This window comes from Gymnoscopelus braueri, assembly GCF_963280865.1.
Source record: "Gymnoscopelus braueri genome assembly, chromosome: 6".
NCBI classification, from domain to species: Eukaryota; Metazoa; Chordata; class Actinopteri; order Myctophiformes; family Myctophidae; genus Gymnoscopelus; species Gymnoscopelus braueri.
In genome coordinates this window covers 52,486,133-52,506,662 of record NC_137607.1, presented here as the reverse complement: position 1 = coordinate 52,506,662, position 20,530 = coordinate 52,486,133, and the positions used below count along the sequence as shown (strand labels likewise).

General features: G+C 43.5%; 1 protein-coding gene across 1 annotated transcript in view; it reads left to right on the top strand.

Moving 5' to 3' along the window:
* celf5a (cugbp, Elav-like family member 5a) overlaps positions 1-20,530 on the top strand; it is a gene marked incomplete at both ends in the record, with an annotated part of 372,721 nt that overhangs the window by 309,214 nt on the left and 42,977 nt on the right. The window contains 2 exons of the mRNA XM_080431230.1: positions 1,351-1,430; positions 20,011-20,157. Of these exons, the coding sequence (XP_080287356.1) occupies positions 1,351-1,430; positions 20,011-20,157 (227 nt within the window). The remainder of the gene's footprint in view (positions 1-1,350; positions 1,431-20,010; positions 20,158-20,530) is intronic.

Below are 20,530 nucleotides of genomic sequence, written 5' to 3'. Positions count from 1 at the left end.
ATCCCCCCTACATCTCTTTATGTTCCATTATTGTGTTGAATCCACCCTTTCCAGTACAACAACAACAACAACAAAGCGTTTGCATCAAACAAGTGGTTTCACTTGTGAGTCTTAATCATGTCTGGAATTCTTACAAGGAAGTTACAATGATCAATGCCTGACTTAAAAGAATATCCAGAAATAAAAACAATGATTTAATATTCAAAATTGTCATCGTTACTACAAAAAAAAAAGCTCATTTGTTGAAGCCCAAACAATCCTGGAAGGTAGCCGACTGTTCAACATCATTTGAAGCGATAGCTAGAGGGCTTAATGTAATGATATTAAAACTTTGACTCTGGACCTTACGAATGTGAGAAATACATTTTGTTTCACAAACATGTGTGTTATTGCCAGGTCTTAAAGCGAGGGATATTAGCCCTCTTTAACATATTATGAATTTAGCAAGGTTGGCTAATATTTAATATGCACAGACAGGCATGTGGCACTAAATAGCATGCTTTTATGCTTCATCAGTGGAATCTGTATAGCCTGCAGCCGCTGCCTGTCTACCTGTCTGTCTGTCTGTCTGCCTGCCTGCCTGCCTGTCTGCCTGTCTGCCTGTCTGCCTGTCTGCCTGTCTGCCTGTCTGCCTGTCTGCCTGCCTGGAGTAGGGCAGCCTGCTGTGCAAAGGGAGTCTCTCAGTGCTTCCCTACGATGTTTTGTGCTTCCCTTTGTGGTTTTTAATAAAGGCGCCATTTCTGTTCCTTTTTACCAGCTTGCAACGCACTCTGGTCTAAGAAGACACTGACCACTAGTCAACATGTGTTCGACAGATTCTCGACATGTTTTCGATCATTGGCTGTCCTTTAAGCCAATGGGGATACTTTCCCATACTCTGAACGGGCGGTCTCGTCCTCCCAAGCTATGGCTACTAGACACGCCTCTCGCCTCTATGGCTACTATACACAACCGCCGTCGGTTCAAATCACCGTGACACAGAGTAATATAGGACTGAAGTGAAAAAATACCTCAAAATGTAAGTAAAGTACTTGAGTAAATGTACTTAGTTACTTTACACCTCTGCATACGAGCTACGTAGCGTGTGTTCTGCCCTAGCATTGTTGCCAGATTCTGCGAGAGAAATAAGCAACCAGGTCTAAGCCAATGGGGAGCCACTAGCAGTGTTGCCAGATTCGGCGAGAGAAATCAGGAACCAGGTCTATGAAAACAAGCCGCGCATACACGGCGCACACACACACGGAGAGAAAAAGCAAGCAAGCTGGTATACATGACTGTGTGTCATGTCTTGTTTTTTTGCATCGTGCACTGACGATAATTTTTCAATGTGTGTATTATTGTCTCTTCCAGGCTGTGCCTTTGTGAAGTTCTCCACACACACCGAAGCCCAGTCTGCAATCAGTGCCCTCCATGGCAGCCAGACCATGCCAGTGAGTACACCTCCCATCCTCGTACGTACAAACAAACAAACATGCACAGCAACTCATGACACACACACACACACACACACACACACACACACACACACACACACACACACACACACACACACACACACACACACACACACACACACACACACACACACACACACACGCACACACACACACAATTAGCATACACGAAAATTATACCCAGGATTGGAAATTAACGGAGGCTAGTGATAAAAAAGACACCCTCGAAAATGGACCATAAACAAAACAGGTTCTTAATTGTCGATCATGAAGCAGTTTGATTGCGTGGGTTTCACTTTGAGGTACACATGACATGGTCCTGACATGTCAGTCCAGTCCACGCTTTTCCACCTGTGTGCCAGAGAAGCTTGCAGGTCGCAATGGGAAGAAAAGAGAAAACACATAGGCAAGACACCCTCGAACATTTTAACCACATATCCTAGAGACGTATTAAGAAAAACAGGAAAGCTACCAAAATCATGGCACTAAGTAGTCATATAAGAGTTGATAATGCCAACGCAAGCCTTGAACATTCTGTGTGCTCTAAACGCACCTCCGCCCACATCCTCCTCCTCTAGATGTCAGGTTGACATAGTCAGAGAGTGTTTTGCCGTCACCATTTGCCGTCACCATTTTACTCCTACAAAGTTTCACTCAAATCGGTACACATTATCTCTATAGTCAAGTGATCAAGACGGATCCATCCGATTTTTCATATTCCATCCTTATTGGCGAATCCCAAACATTGCTGGCCCACAACAATAACCTACCTGACCTGTGCTCCGAGGAGCACTTTTTCGAGTTTGTACTCAAGTTACCTTAAGTTGTAATGATGTTTAATAACAAAAAAAAGAGCCCTGGGGAAAAAAAATTAAAGTTAATTTCTAACCCTGACACACACACACACACACACACACACACACACACACACACACACACACACACACACACACACACACACACACCACTACTCAACAAGTGTGTGGAAAACCTCTCATGATGAAGAGCCCTCAACTCTCAGTTTTGAACCTTCCCACTCATACAAAGCACAACCGTCCTCATAAATATCCCAGCACAGAAACGAAAACACATTCGACCAAACTAAACCCATGTCTTTTTTAATTAACGTACCTTCTTTTTTGTTTTCAAATGTCATCTCCACACAACATGTTCCCAATCACGATTGAATTTTTTGGGGGGTAAAGTCTACTGCATTAATTAAGCTCCACTTGCATAACCATTGAACAGAACTCCAGGCTATGATTGCCTCGGCCGGTTACATAAAAACTAATGCGGTGAATTCTCTATACTCTATTGAATTTGCTGAGCAAAATGGCAGGTGTGTTTTGTGGCTATTTGCATGTGTCTCATGTTTAGGCCAGGTCCCTGTTATACTTGAGGGTATTGAAACAAAAGCTACTTACTCTGCACTCCAAACCTGAATAGAGTCATTCTGTGCGGTATCACACGGGCCGAACGGCTATACAACGGCTTGAAGTACCCTCTGCTTTTATCCTCTCTTTTGTTTGAGGAACTCTCGCCTCTGAGAAAAGCAGGGACCCTGAACTCTTTTCCATCGCTCTCTCTCTCTCTCTCTCTCTCTCTCTCTCTCTCTCTCTCTCTCTCTCTCACACACACACAGGTGCTGCGTTTCACTGTATGATTTCATTATTTATGGTCGTCGGTGTGTGTGGCTCAAGAGAGACAGAGAACGAACGGGGGGGGTGGGGGAGTAGTAGTAAAAGCTGCCAGTGGCATTTTGGTGCAACCTTGGGGTCAATCTAAGTGCAAATGACTGCGGGCCTCGTGGATAGGCTGTAAGGATGTCCGTGCTCAATAGATACTGCCTTCCATCCACTGCACTCACGTTCTCTGCTATCCCACACACACACACACACACATCACCCACCGCAACCCCCCACCCCCTACCCACACACTCTCTCACACACACACACACACACACACACACACACACACACACACACACACACACACACACACACACACACACACACACACACACACACACACACACACAGACATACAGACACACAGACACACCCCTATCTCTCCCAGCTCTCTCTCTCTCCCCTCACTCGTCTCTCCTTTGGCAGCCTCTCGGGATATTAGGCAATAGACTTGTTTACTCCACCTTTCACCACATCGGCTGCTGAATTATTCATCTGACTATAAGCAGGGAGGCTGATAGGGAGGAAGGGAGGTAGAAAGAGAGAAAGAAAGAGAGAGAGAGACAGTGAGAGAGGGGGGGGGGGGGTGGCAGGGGAGAGAAGAAGAAGGAAGGCCAGTGAGGAGTGAATGGACAGGATTTATACCTCCATGCTCTGGTAAATTGATTATAGAAATCTGATCAGCATCTCATATCCTGGCAGCAGGGGTTTTGAGCTGGGCTGGTTAGAGGAGAGAGTAGGGCTTATAAGCCTGGTCAAAGATTAGACCATCTACAAGCTTGTAGATCTGCTGTTTTCCGCAAGCGGAACTGCCAGTGCCATACAATGTGTAGTATAAATGAAGCAATAGTCTGACTCTCACAAAGATGAGCAAAACACCAGTATACGTTATATACAGTGCAGTGGTGGAAAGTAACAAAGTACATTTACTTAAGTACTGTACTTAAGTACTGTTTTGAGGTATTTGTGCTTTACTTGAGTATTTCCAATTTCCAATACTTCTACTTCTACTCACTGCTACAACTCAGAGGCAAATATTGTACTTTTACTCCACTACAATTATTTGAGAACTTTAGTTACTAGTTACTTTTCAGATATAAATTATGAGATTATGAATCATCCATTAACCACTTCAGCCCTATTTTATACCTAGGCTATTTGAAAATAGCCAATCTAAGCTCACAACGCGTCGCACCGCGATGCGTTGTGAGCTTGTAGATCTGCTATTTTCAAACATTGTAGTACTTTTACTTTGGGTGCTTTAAGTACATTTTGATACCATTACTTTTGTACTTTAACTTTTTAGTACATTTTGAATTCCGGACTTTTACTTGTAACAGAGTAGGCCTACTTCTACATTGCAGTATTGATACTTTCACTTAAGTAAATCATTTGAGTACTTTTTCCACCACTGATACCGTGTCTATTTCCATCAGGATGGTCAATGTCTTGGACACACCTTGAAGTGTATACATACATACCGTGTCCACTTTTTGTCGCGTTTGATCATAGTTCAAACTTGACTGGGGTAAAAGCAGTCATTTATCCATACATACATACATACATACATATTGATTTGCTTTTACAAGGAAAATCATGTTGGTTTACTTTACCTTTCATTCACAGTCATCCTAATATACAATAGAGAGTGGTGCGCATGCGTGGCTGTTTGTTTGTGTGTCTGCGTGGTTAATACGGGTCCTCATGCTCTCTCTCTCAATACAAACTGATGGTCACTCAACCATGCTCTCTCCGTTCTCTCTCTCTCAATACAAACTGATGGTCACTTAACCTTGCTCTCTCCGTTCTCTCTCTCAATACAAACTGATGGTCACTCGACCATGCTCTCTCCGTCAAGACAACGTTACGTTTCCCTTTAGTTTTCCGCCTCCGCGCAAAATAGTGAAAAGCATTAAATTGAAATCAAAGTGCCCAAAGACCACTCGATAACGAGACATACAGTATGTACTGTAGGATACTTGTAAAAGGGCATGCATGGCCCCCAGCCCTCATTTGACAACTATTATAAGCAATAGCCTCATTCCTAAATGAGTAATTTTTCTAATGAACTAAGATGAACTGAGTCAGCCAGTGTGTGTGCATATTCGTGTGTGTGTGTGTGTGTGTGTGTGTGTGCGTGTGCGTGTGCGTGTGTGTGTGTGTGTGTGTGTGTGTGTGTGTGTGTGTGTGTGTGTGTGTGCGCGTGTGTGTGCGTGTGCGTGTCCGTCCGTGTGTGGGTGTGTGTGTGTGCGCCCATGCACGCACTTTTATGTACAGTATGCCTGTGTTTCTCTGTGTACAATCTATGTGCGTGTCTCTGGGCGTGTGTGCATATTCATGTGTGTGTGTGTGTGTGTATGTGACTGTGTGTGCGTGTGTGTGCGTGTGTGTGTGCATGAGTGTGTGTCCTCCCGCTATAACAAGGCCGTGGCTGATGATGAAACAGAGAGCGGGGCAGATGACCATGAATAATGTCCGGCCAATAGCGTAGTTAGCTATCGGAGTGCACTGAATGTAAACGCCACAGCTAATAAGAGCGTTTTCCTGATAGAGCTGCAACCAATCCCCCCAAGCGTGGGCCCGGGCCTATCAAATTTTATAGATACACACACACACACACACTCACACACACAATGCATGTGCGTGCATTAACAAGCGCCGACACACAGAGACACAGCCGCACATATGCATGAGCTCTCACATATGCACATGCATGCTCTTCTCTCTCTCTTTCTGTGTCTCTATCTCTCTCTCGCTCTCTCTCTCTCTCTCTCTCTCTCTCTCTCTCTCTGTCTCTCTCAGCGTTGCCAGATTTTGCGAGAGAAATAAGCAACCAGGTCTATATATGAAAACAAGGCCAAAAGAAGCGACTAACACATGATCACTTATAGTTCAAACCTGTATACATTGGCTATTTGAAAATAGCGATCTACAAGCTCACGTGTCGCGATTCGACGGGTTAAGAGCTTGTAGATCGGCTATTTAAAAAAAGTCTTTAATCCTTCACATGAAAATGTTTGAGAACCATGGTTTAAACAACATTTATATAGCAAAGCCGCAACAATATTAACAAGCGACTTCACAGAAAAACAAGCCCAAAGTAGCTCATAATAAGCAGACATGGCAACACTGGTCTCTCTCACTCTCTCTCTCTCTCTCTCTCTCTCTCTCTCTCTCTCTCTCTGTCACATGCTCGTACAGCCATGGGCAAGGGTCAAAGGCTCGCTGACTGATCTTATTTTCCAGCTCGGAGGACTTGAGCTGAATACATTTGCGTTATTCATGTTCAGGGGGGGGGGGGGGAGTAGCCTCTTCATATGTATGTGTGAGTGGGAGAAGGAGAGAGGAAAATGTATACGGGGGAGTGTGTGAGAGATTGTCTCTCTGCACGTAATCACGTATGTGTGTGTGCGCGTGTGCGTGCGTGTGCCTGTGTGTGTGTGTGTGTGTGCGCGCGCGTGTGTGAGTGGCTGTGGCATGCTCACATTGTGTGTGTGTGTGTGTGTGTGTGTGTGTGTGTGTGTGTGTGTGTGTGCGTGTGTGCGTGCGTGCGTGCGTGCGTGCGTGCGTGCGTGCGCGCGTGTGTGAGTGGCTGTGGCATGCTCACATTGTGTGTGTGTGTGTGTGTGTGTGTGTGTGAGTGGCTGTGGCATGATCACATTGTGTGTGTGTGCGTGTAGTGTACGTGGCCAGTGCACATGACTGCATGCTTATGTGTGTGCATGTGCACGTGCACATGTAAGTGCATTCTCAAAGAACTCGTCTCCATCAAATAGCTAACTAACCGGACTGTACTGTATATGGATCTGTGTTTAATGGTATATATGCACACGTGCTTTAAAGGGGAATACCACTCATTTTTCACGTGCTTTAAGGCCTGGGCGCATTAAAGGAGCTCTGGCCCTGTAGGGTGATGACAGGTCAGATATGTGACCTTTTGACCCGGGCCTCGCTGTCCCATCCGCATCCTATTCCAAGCACGCACTCAAGTACATTTTGAATTCCGGACTTTTACTTGTCACAGTTGCATTGCTTTTACTTCTACATTGCAGTATTGCTACTTTTACTTAAGTAAAAAAATGTGAGTACTTTTTTCCACCACTGCTCGGTACTCACACACACACACCACACACACACACACACACACACACACACACACACACACACACACACACACACACCACGGCACGGCGCACGGATGGCTCAATTAAACATTTAAACGCTGGAGCTAGTAAAGCAAATTGCTGCGATTCAGCAAGGGCCGTGTTGGAACGGAAGTACCAGGACAGAGTGACATGGAGATGTGGGAGGAGAGGGGGGGGGGGGTATGTCAGTGAGGGGGTCAGGTCCACAGAGCCCCACAGGCTAATTTCACCTCCATATCTAGCTGCTAACAGCTTAGCCTGTGGATCGGGGGAGCCTGTGTTTCATCTGACACACTGCATGGCTGAGAATGGAAGCTAGGAGCAGAGCGGGCTGACGGAGGGTTAAGTGGAGAAGAAAAGGGAAAAGACGAGGAGATGGAGAAGGGGGGAAGTCCACTTAGAAGAAGTGTGAACTGGGGTTGATTTTAAAGCTGCAATCCGTGAGCTTTTTTTTATGTCCTGGACCTGTACGTACGCGGGGGATTTGAATCTGGGGTTCTTCTCCCCTCTCTCCCGTGCGATTTCTATACCGCTGAGCTCCCTCATGCCCAAGAGATATTGCGCTTTGAGCTTCAGGCGATATACCTCTTGTCATGCAGTAGTGGTCCTATATGCCCCCGCGAGCACGAGATCTACATTTCTCAATGGAAGAGCAGGGAGATCACCTCCAACCACTGACGGCTGTGTTAGTTTAGTTATATTGTATTAAGTCTTTAATTGCCATTAAAAAACATCGGGCGCCCACTGGCCTAGCGGTCCAGGCGCATACCACATACGCTGGTAATCCAGCTTGACAGTGTGTCGTGGGTTCGACTCCCGATCCCGACGACCTTTGCTGTATGTCATCCCCCCATCTCTCTCCCCATTTCCTGTCAGCCTACTGTCTTATCAACAAAGGCATAAAATATATCTTTAAAAAAAAGTTGCCACAGTGCCGGCGATTCTTGAGTGTTTTCACTCACCTTTGAAAAATCATAGAATATTTTTCTTCACAGTAATCGACCCGCCGGTCGCGGTAAAAGACGCGGCGGGGTCTCATACACTTGGAGAAAACGGCCACGATCGTCCAGTCCATATATATGGGCAGTTGAATGAGGTGTGGTTTTCCCCCACAGCAACAGGAAGTAGAGAAAAAAAGCGTTTTCTTATTTATTTTTTTCAAACAGGAAGTAAACAAGACGTTTTTTTTAAATTCTGGGTCAATTCTGGGTCTGACGTCATCTGGCAGTGAAAGCATCACTCAAAAGGTAGCCAACAGCGGCATCTGGTGGAAAACCACTGAAAACGCCCCCAACGCGTCAAATGCGTCCATGGCACTGTGGACAAAGTGCCAATGGACGCGTTTACGCATCCATGGCAGTTATAGAGTTAACATACTCTACCAAACAAGATTGGTCAAAATAACGTTGTTTTTTTTTCCACACCGCCAAAGTTTATTCATAATAAAATCACCCACTGCCAGGGTTTTTAATCATTTTTTTATAGAAACAATGTGAATTATTTGTCCGTTTATTTTTTAACATTGAAGTGAATGGATTTTTTTATATCTCCTAATTCGTTAGGGTTAGGGTTATAAATGTATACTCAAAAATTTGAGAAACATTTTAGGAATTCAAAAACAAAATTAAAAAAAATAATTAAAAGGGGAGAATTCTCCCCTTTGGCGGTAAACACCATTGACTGAAAAGGGGAGAATTCTCCCCTTTGGCGGTGAGTGTGTTAAAACTTTCCAGTTCTAAAGCCTGTATATATGTCGCTTGTCGAAATCTACAAGCAAAGCCTCGGCTCCGAGCCAGCGAGCCATGCAGGCCTCTTACCCATTTAAGATTTAAGAATAGGTTGAGATGAATATGAATTCTTGCCTTCCGGCCAAAGGTTAAATATTTGTACCTACTTCCATTCGTGCCATCAATAATGGAAGCAGGAGGAGGTAGCTATTAGTAGTTATTATTATCTGGATCATGTCCATGTCTATGTCTATGTCTATGTCTATGTCTATGTCTATGTCTTGTGTATGTATGTTTACTGTGTCTTGGAGTTTCTTATTATCATCTGCTGTAACATAAATTGCCCAGTTTGGGACTTAATAAACTTGAACTTGAACTTGAACTTGAAGTATGAATCAGGCTTAAAGGACCACTTCACCCATTTCCAACCTATCTTCATATAATTGGTCCTCACCAAGGCTCGTTATAAGGTGGCACCATTTCTGTCTACTCGCTGTGTGTCCCAGAGGTGGGCTGTGGACAGCTCAGAGACCTGCCTACATAACCAGTGACATTGTCGCTAGGCAGATTTGGCCATTTCAAACAACATTTCACACCTTTTATTAATGCTAGAACAATGGCTTCTATTTCAGAATGCTAATTTTCCAGAGAACGGCTGTAGTTTCCACTAGCTTGGAACACCCATCGATGATGTCATCGGTAGGCAGGTCTCTGAACTGTCCACATCCCACCAATGAGACGGAGAGGGAGTAGACAGAAATGGCGTCATCTTACGCACATTAGTAAGGAGGACCATGTTCTATGAAGAGGAAGTTGAAAATGGGCAAAGTGCTCCTTTAAGAGAGAGGTGCAATGGACAAAAGCAAAGCCACCAGAGACACTATAGCATTATCTATGCAGGCCTCGGGCAGGCGACCACCACGATCTAGTTATGTATTCAATGAGATGCAGCGTTTTACTGTCACTGTTTCACAGAGATGATAGATCTCTGTGCTTCTACTCATTAAACAATCTACTTGCCATTATGTTTTTAAGTTACTGTTTATGGCTTAACCCATTAAGACCGGGAACGCATCTGTGTCATTTTTAGATTTCTTTGGCTATTCAAAAATAGCAGATATACAAGCTCATAGCGCAGCACCGAGTGCCGCGCTATGAGCTTGTAGATCTGCATTTTTTTTTTTTAAAGTGATTTTTTTTTTGCAAATCTTTGAATATATGTTTGTTTTTTTTAAGCGACCGTTTTTAACTAAATGTTTTTGCTTCTGGGGGTCCCTGGAACAACATATTTTGAGATGGGAGTCCGTGGCCAAATACATATAATTTTGGGGGTCCTTGACATGAAAAAGTTTGAGAATCTCTGATTATAGCAACATAAGTTTTTTCAAAAAACGGTTAGGATTTAGAAGAGATTTGTGGAATCCCCCAAAAGCTAAGATTTTAGTTAAAAATGTTTATTAAAAAAACGTATTATTCAAAGATTTGCACATATTTTCACGATTTTTCTAAAATAGCAGATCTACAAGCTCATAGCGCGGCACTCGGTGCCGCGCTATGAACTTGTAGATCTGCTATTTTTGAATAGCCAAAGAAATCGAAAAAATGACACAGATGCGTTCCCGGTCTTAAAGGGTTAAGATGCGTCATTTCCCCCCCTCTCCCCACGGTTTCTTCCCAGGCAATTTACATTCTAATAACCTCATAGATTACAGCCATCTATTATTTTACTAACCAAGCACTAAATAGGATGTGTATTTATATTTTTTCAGTGGATATAGTGAGGGTGGAGTAATGGGCGGGAATGCCTTATCAGTATAATTAGGAAAGGGGGAAACAAACAACTTGAATGCAAAGTATGTGGGGCCTAGCTAGGCTAATGCTTCTAAGCGCACAAGCGCACATGGCTGGCTGAATGTAGCCATCCATTTATTCAGTGGGTGGGTGGGTGGGTGGGTGTGTGTGTGTGTGTGTGTGTGTGTGTGTGTGTGTGTGTGTGTGTGTGTGTGTGTGTGTGTGTGTGTGTGTGTGTGTGTGTGTGTGTGTGTGTGTGTGTGTGTGTGTGTGTGTGTGTGTGTGTGTGTGTGTGTGTGTGTGTGTGTGTGTGTGTGTGTGTGTGCGTGCGTGCGTGCGTGCGTGCGTGCGTGCGTGCGTGCGTGCGTGCGTGCGTGCGTGAAATGCTATTGTAAGAGATAATTTGTTCAAACTTATTCAAAGCTCTCCTCCCCATAAACTCCACGTCAGTGGCACACGCCGTGAATTAATGCCCCCGAGTTCAAACCCAGCCTAATGCAGCTTCTCTCTGCATCAAAGTTTCAAGGAAAGTGAAATTGCTTCCAAGCAACAACGACGCTGATGAAATATGATGCCTGGATTGCAAGAAAACTGGGCTATTTTATCGGCATTGTGTTCTGATTAAGAGGGGAAATGAAAGCAAAAGCATTTTACTCAGCAGCTGAATGTGCTGTCATTCATCACGGTCATTACATCAGCATTGCAGGCGGAGATGAAAAGAAGAAAAAAACGAGAAAAGAAAACGTGATGCCTGCCTGCCTGCGCATTTGTTGGGACATTGAGATCACTGGTAATCTATAGTCAGAATATCAATGGCGATCATTTAAAAGCCCTTTGTTTACAGTTTACAGTTTAGGCATTTAGCAGACACTCTTAATACAGAGCGACTTACAGTAAGCAAGGACACAAGATAAAACATCATAATACATCATAATACACATAATACACATGATACATCAAATGGATAACAATAGTAATCTAATAATAAAGTAAACCAATAATCTAATAATAACTAATGCATACTGTACGTAAACCAAGAACCTATCATCAGCCTACATTGAAACTATACACACTATAGGACGCCAGGCCAACAATGACCTGGCATCTGTCTACATAACATGCTACAGTATCTAAGTTACATTTTAGCCTTTGCATAATCCTGCAAGGTCGTCAAGGCTATAGGGCAAGTGCTGCGGGCTACGATGAAGTGTAAATCAGGCTTAAGTGGTCAAGCGGAGATGTATCCTTATTATCTTATTATAAAGTAAGCCACGAAGGTATAGAGTAAAAGATGAAACTTGGGGATATACTGTACTGTAGCTATAGGTTGCGGCTTTATATCTCCCTCATTCACAATGAGCGGCCGCAGGCTTGGGACAGACACAGAGCCTCCTCAGCAATGAGAAGGAATTGCAAAGAGGCTGACATTCCTTTTGAAAATCCCGAATTCCTCTCTTTTCCATGAGCTCTGTGGCGCTGCATGCCGTTTCATCCACCCTGTTTAACCCATTGAGACCGGGAACGCATATGTGTGTCATTTTTTTTAGATACAAAAATAGCAGATATACAAGCTTGTAGATCTGCTATATATATTTTTTAAATGTGTGCAAATCTTAGAATATCTATAATTTTTAAAGCGAACATTTGTTACTCAAATCTTTGCTTCTTCTGGGGGATTCTACAAATGTTTTTTGGGGAAAAAAGACTTATGTTGCTATATCAGTGGTTCTCAAACACTTTTTTTCATGTCAAGGACCCCCAAAACTACATGTATTTGTCCGTGGGCACCCCCCATCTCAAAATATTTTGTTCCAGGGACTCCCTCAGAAGCAAAGACTTAGAAAATAGAAAATATATTCAAAGATGCACAAATCTTCCACGATTTCCCCCAAAAATAGCAGATGTACAAGCTCGTAGCGCGGCACTCGGTGCCGTGCTACGAGCTTGTAGATCTGCTATTTTTGAATAGCCCAAAGACATCTTAAAATGACACACAGATGCGTGTGTCCCGGTCTTAGCGGGTTAACTCCCCTTCCTCCAGTGGCTCTATAAAGGCCGCTGGGAGCCGCCCCAGCAGGGGGATTCCGCTCACACATGGCAGCTTAAAAATTTAATGAGACTTTCTTTACTTCACACTTCTTCGTCCTCCCCTTCTCTCTTTGTAGCGATGGAGATTCCGCTCGCCGATACCCTGACAGTAGGGCCTAGACTGAGAAAAATCGGGGGATAAACAATGGCGTGGCGACGCCGCGGACGCTTAAACCGGGGCCGACCGTGAGATCCGTGCGGCGCGGCGCGGCCGGGCACCCCGAGGAAAGACAGCGTGATGTGCAAAGTTGAAGAAAGTGTAGACCTCCTACAGCTTTTAGAGAAAGAAAGACATTAAAAGACAGATTGGAAGAGAGGAGAAGAGAAGTAGAGGTGGAAAAGGTGCTCAGATATTTACTTAAGTAAAAGTATCAATACTGGAAGTCTAGAATTAAAAATTCACTTGAGTAAAAGTACAAAAGTATTGGTATCAAAATATAAGGGCGGCTGTGGCTCAGGAGGTAGAGCAGGTCGTCCATTGATCCGTGGGTCGGCGGTTCGAATCCCAACTCCTCCTGTCCACATGTCGAAGTGTCCTTGGGCAAGACACTGAACCCTACATTGCCTCCAATGATTCGGTCGGCGCTAGCTTGCCACCATTGGTGTGTGAATGTGGGAAAAGTGGGGACGCTGGCGTCGACTGTTCGCCGCTCCACCTCCCAATGCCCCCCCTGTATGAATGAATGAACCATTGTAAAGTGCTTTGAGTAAGTTTGAGTACTTAGAAAAGCGCCATATAAATGCAATTCATTATTATTATTATTATTACTTAAAGTACCAAAAGTAAAAGTACTAAAATGTTTGAAAATAGCAGATCTACAAGCTCACAGAGCTTGTAGATCGGCTATTTTCAAATAGCCTAGGTATAAAATAGGGCTAAAGTGGTTAATGTATGTTTTATAATATGATAATTGATAATTGCAAAGTAACTAAAGTTTTCAAATAATTGTAGTGGAGTAAAAGTACAATATTTGCCTCTGAGATGTAGTGGAGTAGAAGTGAAAGTACTGAAAATTGGAAATACTCCAGTAAAGTAAAAAAATACCTCAAAATTGTACTTAAGTACAGTACTTGAGTACATGTACTTAGTTACTAGAAGAGTTACTAGTTAGAGAAGAGAAGAGAAGAGAAGAGGGTACAAGGAAGCGGGTACAAGGACAAAAACCTGGGAGTCATGTGCGTGGAGTGAAACAGACAAACTATCCAATGCTTTGTATTCCTCTCACTCATCCAGACAAGTCAATCTACGATTAACCACATTTTCCATTATGCAAGCAGGCGCACTCCAGCCTGGTTGACGGAGTAGGAGAAGGAGGAGGCCGGCTGCAGAGTCGCAGACAACTTAATACCCTCAGATTATAAATCCCTGACTTCTACAGAAACCTGAGAAGCCAAGAGGAGCAAGCAGCTACATGAGTCTCATTACCAAAGCAGCTAGGCCTTTAACTCATTTAGACCGGGGAACGCGTCCGTGTGTCGTTTTTAAGATTTATTTTCAAAAAAGAAAAAAAATAGCAGATCTACAAGCTCATAGCGCGGCATACAGAGTGCCACGCTAAGAGCTTGTAGATCTGCTATTTTGAAAAATCGTGAAGATTTGTGCAAAAAAGATATATATATATACATATACATATACATATACATATACAATTTTAACTCAAATCTTTGCTTCTTGGGGGGGTCCCTGGAACAAAATATTTTCAGATGGGGGTCCGGGGCCAAATACATATAATTTTGGGGGTCCTTGATCTGAAAAAGTTTGAACAACTGTTAGGATTTAGAATACATTGTAGAATCCCCAGAATCAAAGAATTGAATTACAAATGTTCGCTTTAAAAATATATATATATTCAAAGATTTGCACAAATTTTCACGAAAAAAAAAAGCAGATCTACAAGCTCATAATGCGGCACTTGGTGCGCTTGTAGATCTGCTATTTTTGAATAGCCCAAATAAATCAAAAAAATTACACGGATGATTTTCCCGGTCTCAAAGGGTTAATAGCTTTTTTAGTGTGGCGTTGGAGTTAAAATATTCAGTGTGTACTACGAGCAGCTCCTCTGTATTCCGCTCTCGCTGCCTGCCAGCACACTGTCCTGTCCTAGACTCTCTCCCAAAGTTATACCTTGTAATAAACTTAATGGCACTGATAGTAAAACGCTGGGCAGACACAACAGTCAGAGGCCCTGCTACTGGAGTTGTGCCCAAGTTAACCTTGAAGTGAGTCTAGTTCTACTATACTGTATGGAGTATAGCTGAGTAGCTGGCGAGATATTATCCTGTTCGCCATGTTGTTTGACCCCTAATCCCTAATCCTAAAGATTTCTTTGGCTATTCAAAAATAGCAGATATACAAGCTCATAGCGCGGCACCGAGTGCCGCGCTATGAGTTTGTAGTCGGTGCCGTGCTATGAGCTTGTAGATCTGCTATTTTTTGGGGGGAAATTGTGAAAATCTGTGTTTTAAAGAGAAAAGTTTTAACTCCGATCTGTGCATCTTGGGGGTCCCTGGAACAACATATTGAGATGGGGGTCCGCGGCCAAATATGTATAATTTTCGGGGTCCTTGACATGGGAAAGTTGGAGCACCACTGATAGCAACATACTGTTAAATTTTTAGATATGTATTTGGCCGTGGACCCCCCATCTCAAAATGTTTTGTTCCAGGGACCCCCCAGAAGCAAAGATTTGAGCTACAAATGTTAGCTTAAAAATATTTGTTTTCAAAGATTTGCCAAAATGTTCAAGATTTTTCAAAAACTAGCAGATATACAAGCTCACATAGCGCGGCACAGAGTGCCGTGCTATGTGAGCTTGTATATCTGCTATTTTTTAATAGACAAATAAATCTTAAAATGACACACAGATGCGTTCCCGGTCTAAATGGCTTAATTACACGTCGTGCTTAATCACCATGTGGAACGATAACCTAAGTTACAGGAGTTCTGCAGTTCAGGTTGCTCAGCCAGCCGACTATGTAGCTGGCTATATAGCTACAGTAACTAGCCTGCCATTCAGTCAGCGAGTCAATAAAACACTTAGCTAAATCAGACAGACAGGTCGGACAGACAGCTCACCCTCTTTGCCCCTCACCCGTCCTTCAATCCAGTGATTCAGACCTGCCAAGAAAAGTGGAGCTGTAGCAGGATGTAGAGAACGTCAACAACTAAATGCAGAATATTAGGCGGAGAGAGAGAGAGAGAGAGAACAAGATCTATGTTCGACAATTTTGCAGTCAGGGGCCTGTCTTTGAACTTCTCCTTGCAACCTGCAGATCTCGTCTACGTCAGCACGGCAGAGACCCTGAGCCCAACAGTCAGGCTGTTGGAAATGTGAAAATGTGTATTGTGATTGACTGACACACACTCTCAAAAGAGAGAGAGAGAGAGAGAGAGAGAGAGAGAGAGAGAGAAGAAGGATGAAGGGGGCCTTCCTTCTTAAAACCAGGCATTAGAGTTGTCCATTAGAACCGGGCAGCCTGCAGCTCAAACCCTAACCCCTTGGCAACCTTAGATCCAGCCTGTCCCAAAAACAAGCCCCAACCCTTTAACCCTTTCTAAAGACCCCCAACCCACCAACCCACCAGCCCCCCACCCCCCGCCCCCCCAATCCATGCACTTCACCTCTCGCTGCTACTATTATTATTGACAATCTCACATCAATTTCAGGGGGAGCGCCTCTTATCACGGCTGACACACAACCTTTCTACACTGTCAGATCAGAGTAATATTTCGGCCTTTTATATGTGGATCGATTGGGGCCGGTTTGGGGAGCGGTGGGAGGGGGGTGGGGAGTAGGGGAGGGGGAGGGGGAGGGGGGCTGGCTGAAAGGTCAAGTGTATAGCGCCAAATCATTTACAGATTCTTAATGAAGGGTGTGCGTGTGTGTGGCACGGACACACCTGCTGGTTTCATTATCCGACGGCGGCAAGAGCGAGGGAATATAGTGCTGGATGATGAGGGAGGGGATTGAGAAAAGAGACGGAAAGACGCAGAACACCCCAGAGAGAGAGAGAGAGACTAAGAGAGAGAGAGAGAGAGAGAGAGGAAGATGAAAGAGTGAGAGCAAGAGGCTGAAAAGTGCAACATTTTCTTTTAACCCGTTAAGACCGGGAACAAATCTGTGCCATTTTTTTCATTTCTTTGGCTATTAAACAAAATAGCAGATACAGGCTCATAGCACCGAGTGCCGCGCTATGAGCTTGTAGATCTGCTATTTTTTTTTAAATCATGACAATTTGTGCAAATATATATTTTTTTAAATAGATATATTCGAAGATTTGCACAAATTTTCACGCTTTTTCAAAAATAGCAGATCTACAAGCTCATGGTGCGGCACTCGGTGCCGCGCCATGAGCTTGTAGATCTGCTATTTTTGAATACCCAAAGAAATCAAAAAATGACGCACAGATGTGTTCCCGATCTGAATGGCTTAAGAACACCTTCACTAAGGTCAACAGGGGCTTACTGGCACCCTGTCAATCTGAACGCCCATTTCAAATAATTATACATTGCAGATCTCCTGACCTTATGACTGTGAGTGGGAGCGGCCAAGGTTACCTTTTATACTATTTATAGGAAGGAGGGGGGGAGCGACGATAAAATAGACAGCATCACTATAGCCCTGGATAACTTTGTATGTATGTTCTATGTACATTAATTGAAGGGAATGAAGCATTCCAGCTGCATCTGCCAGGAGAAACACCTTGACATAAATAGAACTCCCTTTTTTATATTTCTCGCACACCTCTGTTGGGGTTCATGTTTATTTATGCTGTCTGCAAAAAAAATATGTAAAGACAGAGAATTGCCAATAAGACAAATGTGCAATCGTGTAGTATCTGGAGCGCCATAAAACTCACAGGCCTCGCTGACACTCGATGCGAGGAGCTTGCTAAGCATTGATGTTAACATCGGATCCCGTCGCTAATGAACGCTGCATGCTAAGTAATCTGATGCGATAGCCAATACATTTCTACGTGTATACTTGCGTTTGGAGTTGATAAGCCTGGTGTTTTGTAAGCGTCTGTAAACAAACATGTTGAGAGTTGAGTCGCTCCAGCGTTGATGCCTAGGGACAGAGATGGAAGAAGTACACTTTTTTTTTTTTACAATACCACAATGTAGAACAATTCTGAATTTACTTGAGTAAATGTACAAAAGTATTATTGGCCCTCATAACATAAAGTACCAAAAGTAAAAGTACTTATTACATTACGCAGAATGTGTCATTTCACAAGTTTTCAAATGTCTAAAAAATCTTTTGAAATGAGCAGATCTACAAGCTCACAACAATTCACAAAGGGCTGAAGTGATGAATGTATGTTTTGTAATAATAATGTACGTGTGTACGTGCATGTGTGCGTATGTACGTGCATGTGTGCGTATGTGCGTGTGCGTGTGCGTGTGTGTGTGCGTGTGATACAGTTTTGGAGTATGCAGGCTCTTGTCCGGATGGCACTGGTTAAAATGGAATGGAAACCATGGTCTTTCCACAGGTACGGCCGTAAGCCTGTGTTGGAGGTTAGGTGAGGAGAGAGCTCTGTGATTGGCTGTTCAGCCTGAACACTGGAAGAGAAAGCAGCAGATGGTTATTGGCTGTGAATAAAAGAAGGTCATGGCAAAGACCTCACATTTCGATATGAAAGGATTTATAATAGTTTTTATTTGATTTGAAACTGGCACAGTAATCAAATGAATTGAATTTCAATTGAAATAAATATGTTTTTAATTTGTATTTTTCCTCTCCTTTGGTCACCTGGGCCCCCCAGGGGCCACGTCCCTCACTTTTAAAACCTGTGGGTTAAACTGGTTGTGAACAACTGGGCCGTTCTTCATAATGAGTACTAGGTATTATTTTGAATGCTTTTGTACTTTTGCTCAAGTACAATTTTTTATATATACAGGACCTGGAGGCTGAAACAACATATTTTGAGATGGGGGTCCGCGGCGAAATACATATAATTTTGGGGGTCCTTGACATGGAAAAGTTGAAGCACCACTGATATAGCTATACTGTTAGGATTTAGAAAACGCTTTTTTAGATATGTATTTGGCCGCGGACCCCCATCTCAAAATGTTTTGTTACAGGGACCCCCAGAAGCAAAGATTTTGCTTTTCACAGAGTATTTCACATTGGGATATTGCTACTTTCACTAAACCCTCTTTTATATTTTGAAGTGTGATGGTGTTACCTGGTGAAAGCAGTTGATGTACTGTACAAGCTCACTTATGAGCTTGTAGTTGGATATCATTTTTTTGCTATTTTTGAAACATTTTGCCTATAATACCATGCCCAAACGCTGGATTTATACCTATAAGTCGTAGGATGGTGTTCCGCGACAAAACATTGCCGATCTATAATTTGAAATGTACAATTTAGGAATTTTGCAGATGCTCTTATCCAGAGCAACTTACAATAAGCAAGGTCCTCACACACACATAGAATGCAGAGAGACGGGGTTGTGCCACAAGAAGATCCCAGGTAAACCAAGAACCTAGCACCTGGTTAGATTTACTATCGAAATAGTAATTTAGTAACGGCTTACACAGCTTTCCTATGTTAGCTGATCTACAAGCTCACAACACGTGGCATCGCGTGTCATATTGATTGATTGATTGATTGATTGAAAACTTTTTTTACAGTTTGCAAAAAGTACAGAGGTACAGTTATACAATAATGTTAAAAGGATAACACGAAAAAGCCCTGAGGGCTTGTTTCCATTGCGGTCCTGTGTATTCAATTCATCAGGACATACAGGACATACAATACTAGGAGCAGTAAAAGTATATTTACAGAAAAACAGTGGGGGGTCATTTATTTTGGTAAGCTATAAGACTTGTGCTCTTGTATGGCGGTTTTGAAGTAGGGTAAGGAGTCACAACTTTTTGATGGCTGTTCGTAGGGCATTCATTCCACATTTTGGTGGCATAACAGTAGAATGAATTCATCCCTATGTTTGTGCCGAATCTGGGGGGAATGAGATCCGTGGAGCTCCCTCTGGTGTTGTGCCTGTGCGCGTTTCTCACTCTTTTGAAGTAGTGAATTTAAGGGGTTAAGTGTCCGTTGGAGCCCACCCTCTCTTCAGAACACCTCTGGTTCTCTCTCTCTCTCTCCAGGGCGCTTCGTCCAGCCTGGTGGTCAAGTTTGCCGACACAGACAAGGAGCGCACCATCAGACGCATGCAGCAGATGGTGGGGCAGTTCGGCATCTTCAACCCCGCCATCGCCCTGCCTTTCAGCACCTACAGCTCCTACGCACACGCGGTGAGTGGGGACCAAGGGGCCAGCTGACATATTTACAATGAGGCCGATACGGAAGAGAGACAGCTCATATGAATGGCCTGTAGGTGGCCTGCAGGTGTCAGAAAGAATATTCTCTCATTGTAAGCGGATGGGTTTTTGACGAACTTTAGACTCGATTTTCTTACCTTAATAAAAATGGTCATAAATACTATATGCTTCCAGTCGCTAGTTTAAAGTCTCCTTTCAATCATCATGATATGCGTTTTGCTAAATTATGGGCCCATTTATTCTAAAATTGACGATAAAGTAGGCTATGCTCCAGCAGGGGCGGGATGATTTGATTGACAACCTACACAACCAATAGCATTCATTCCCCGCCCCCGCTCTTGATTGA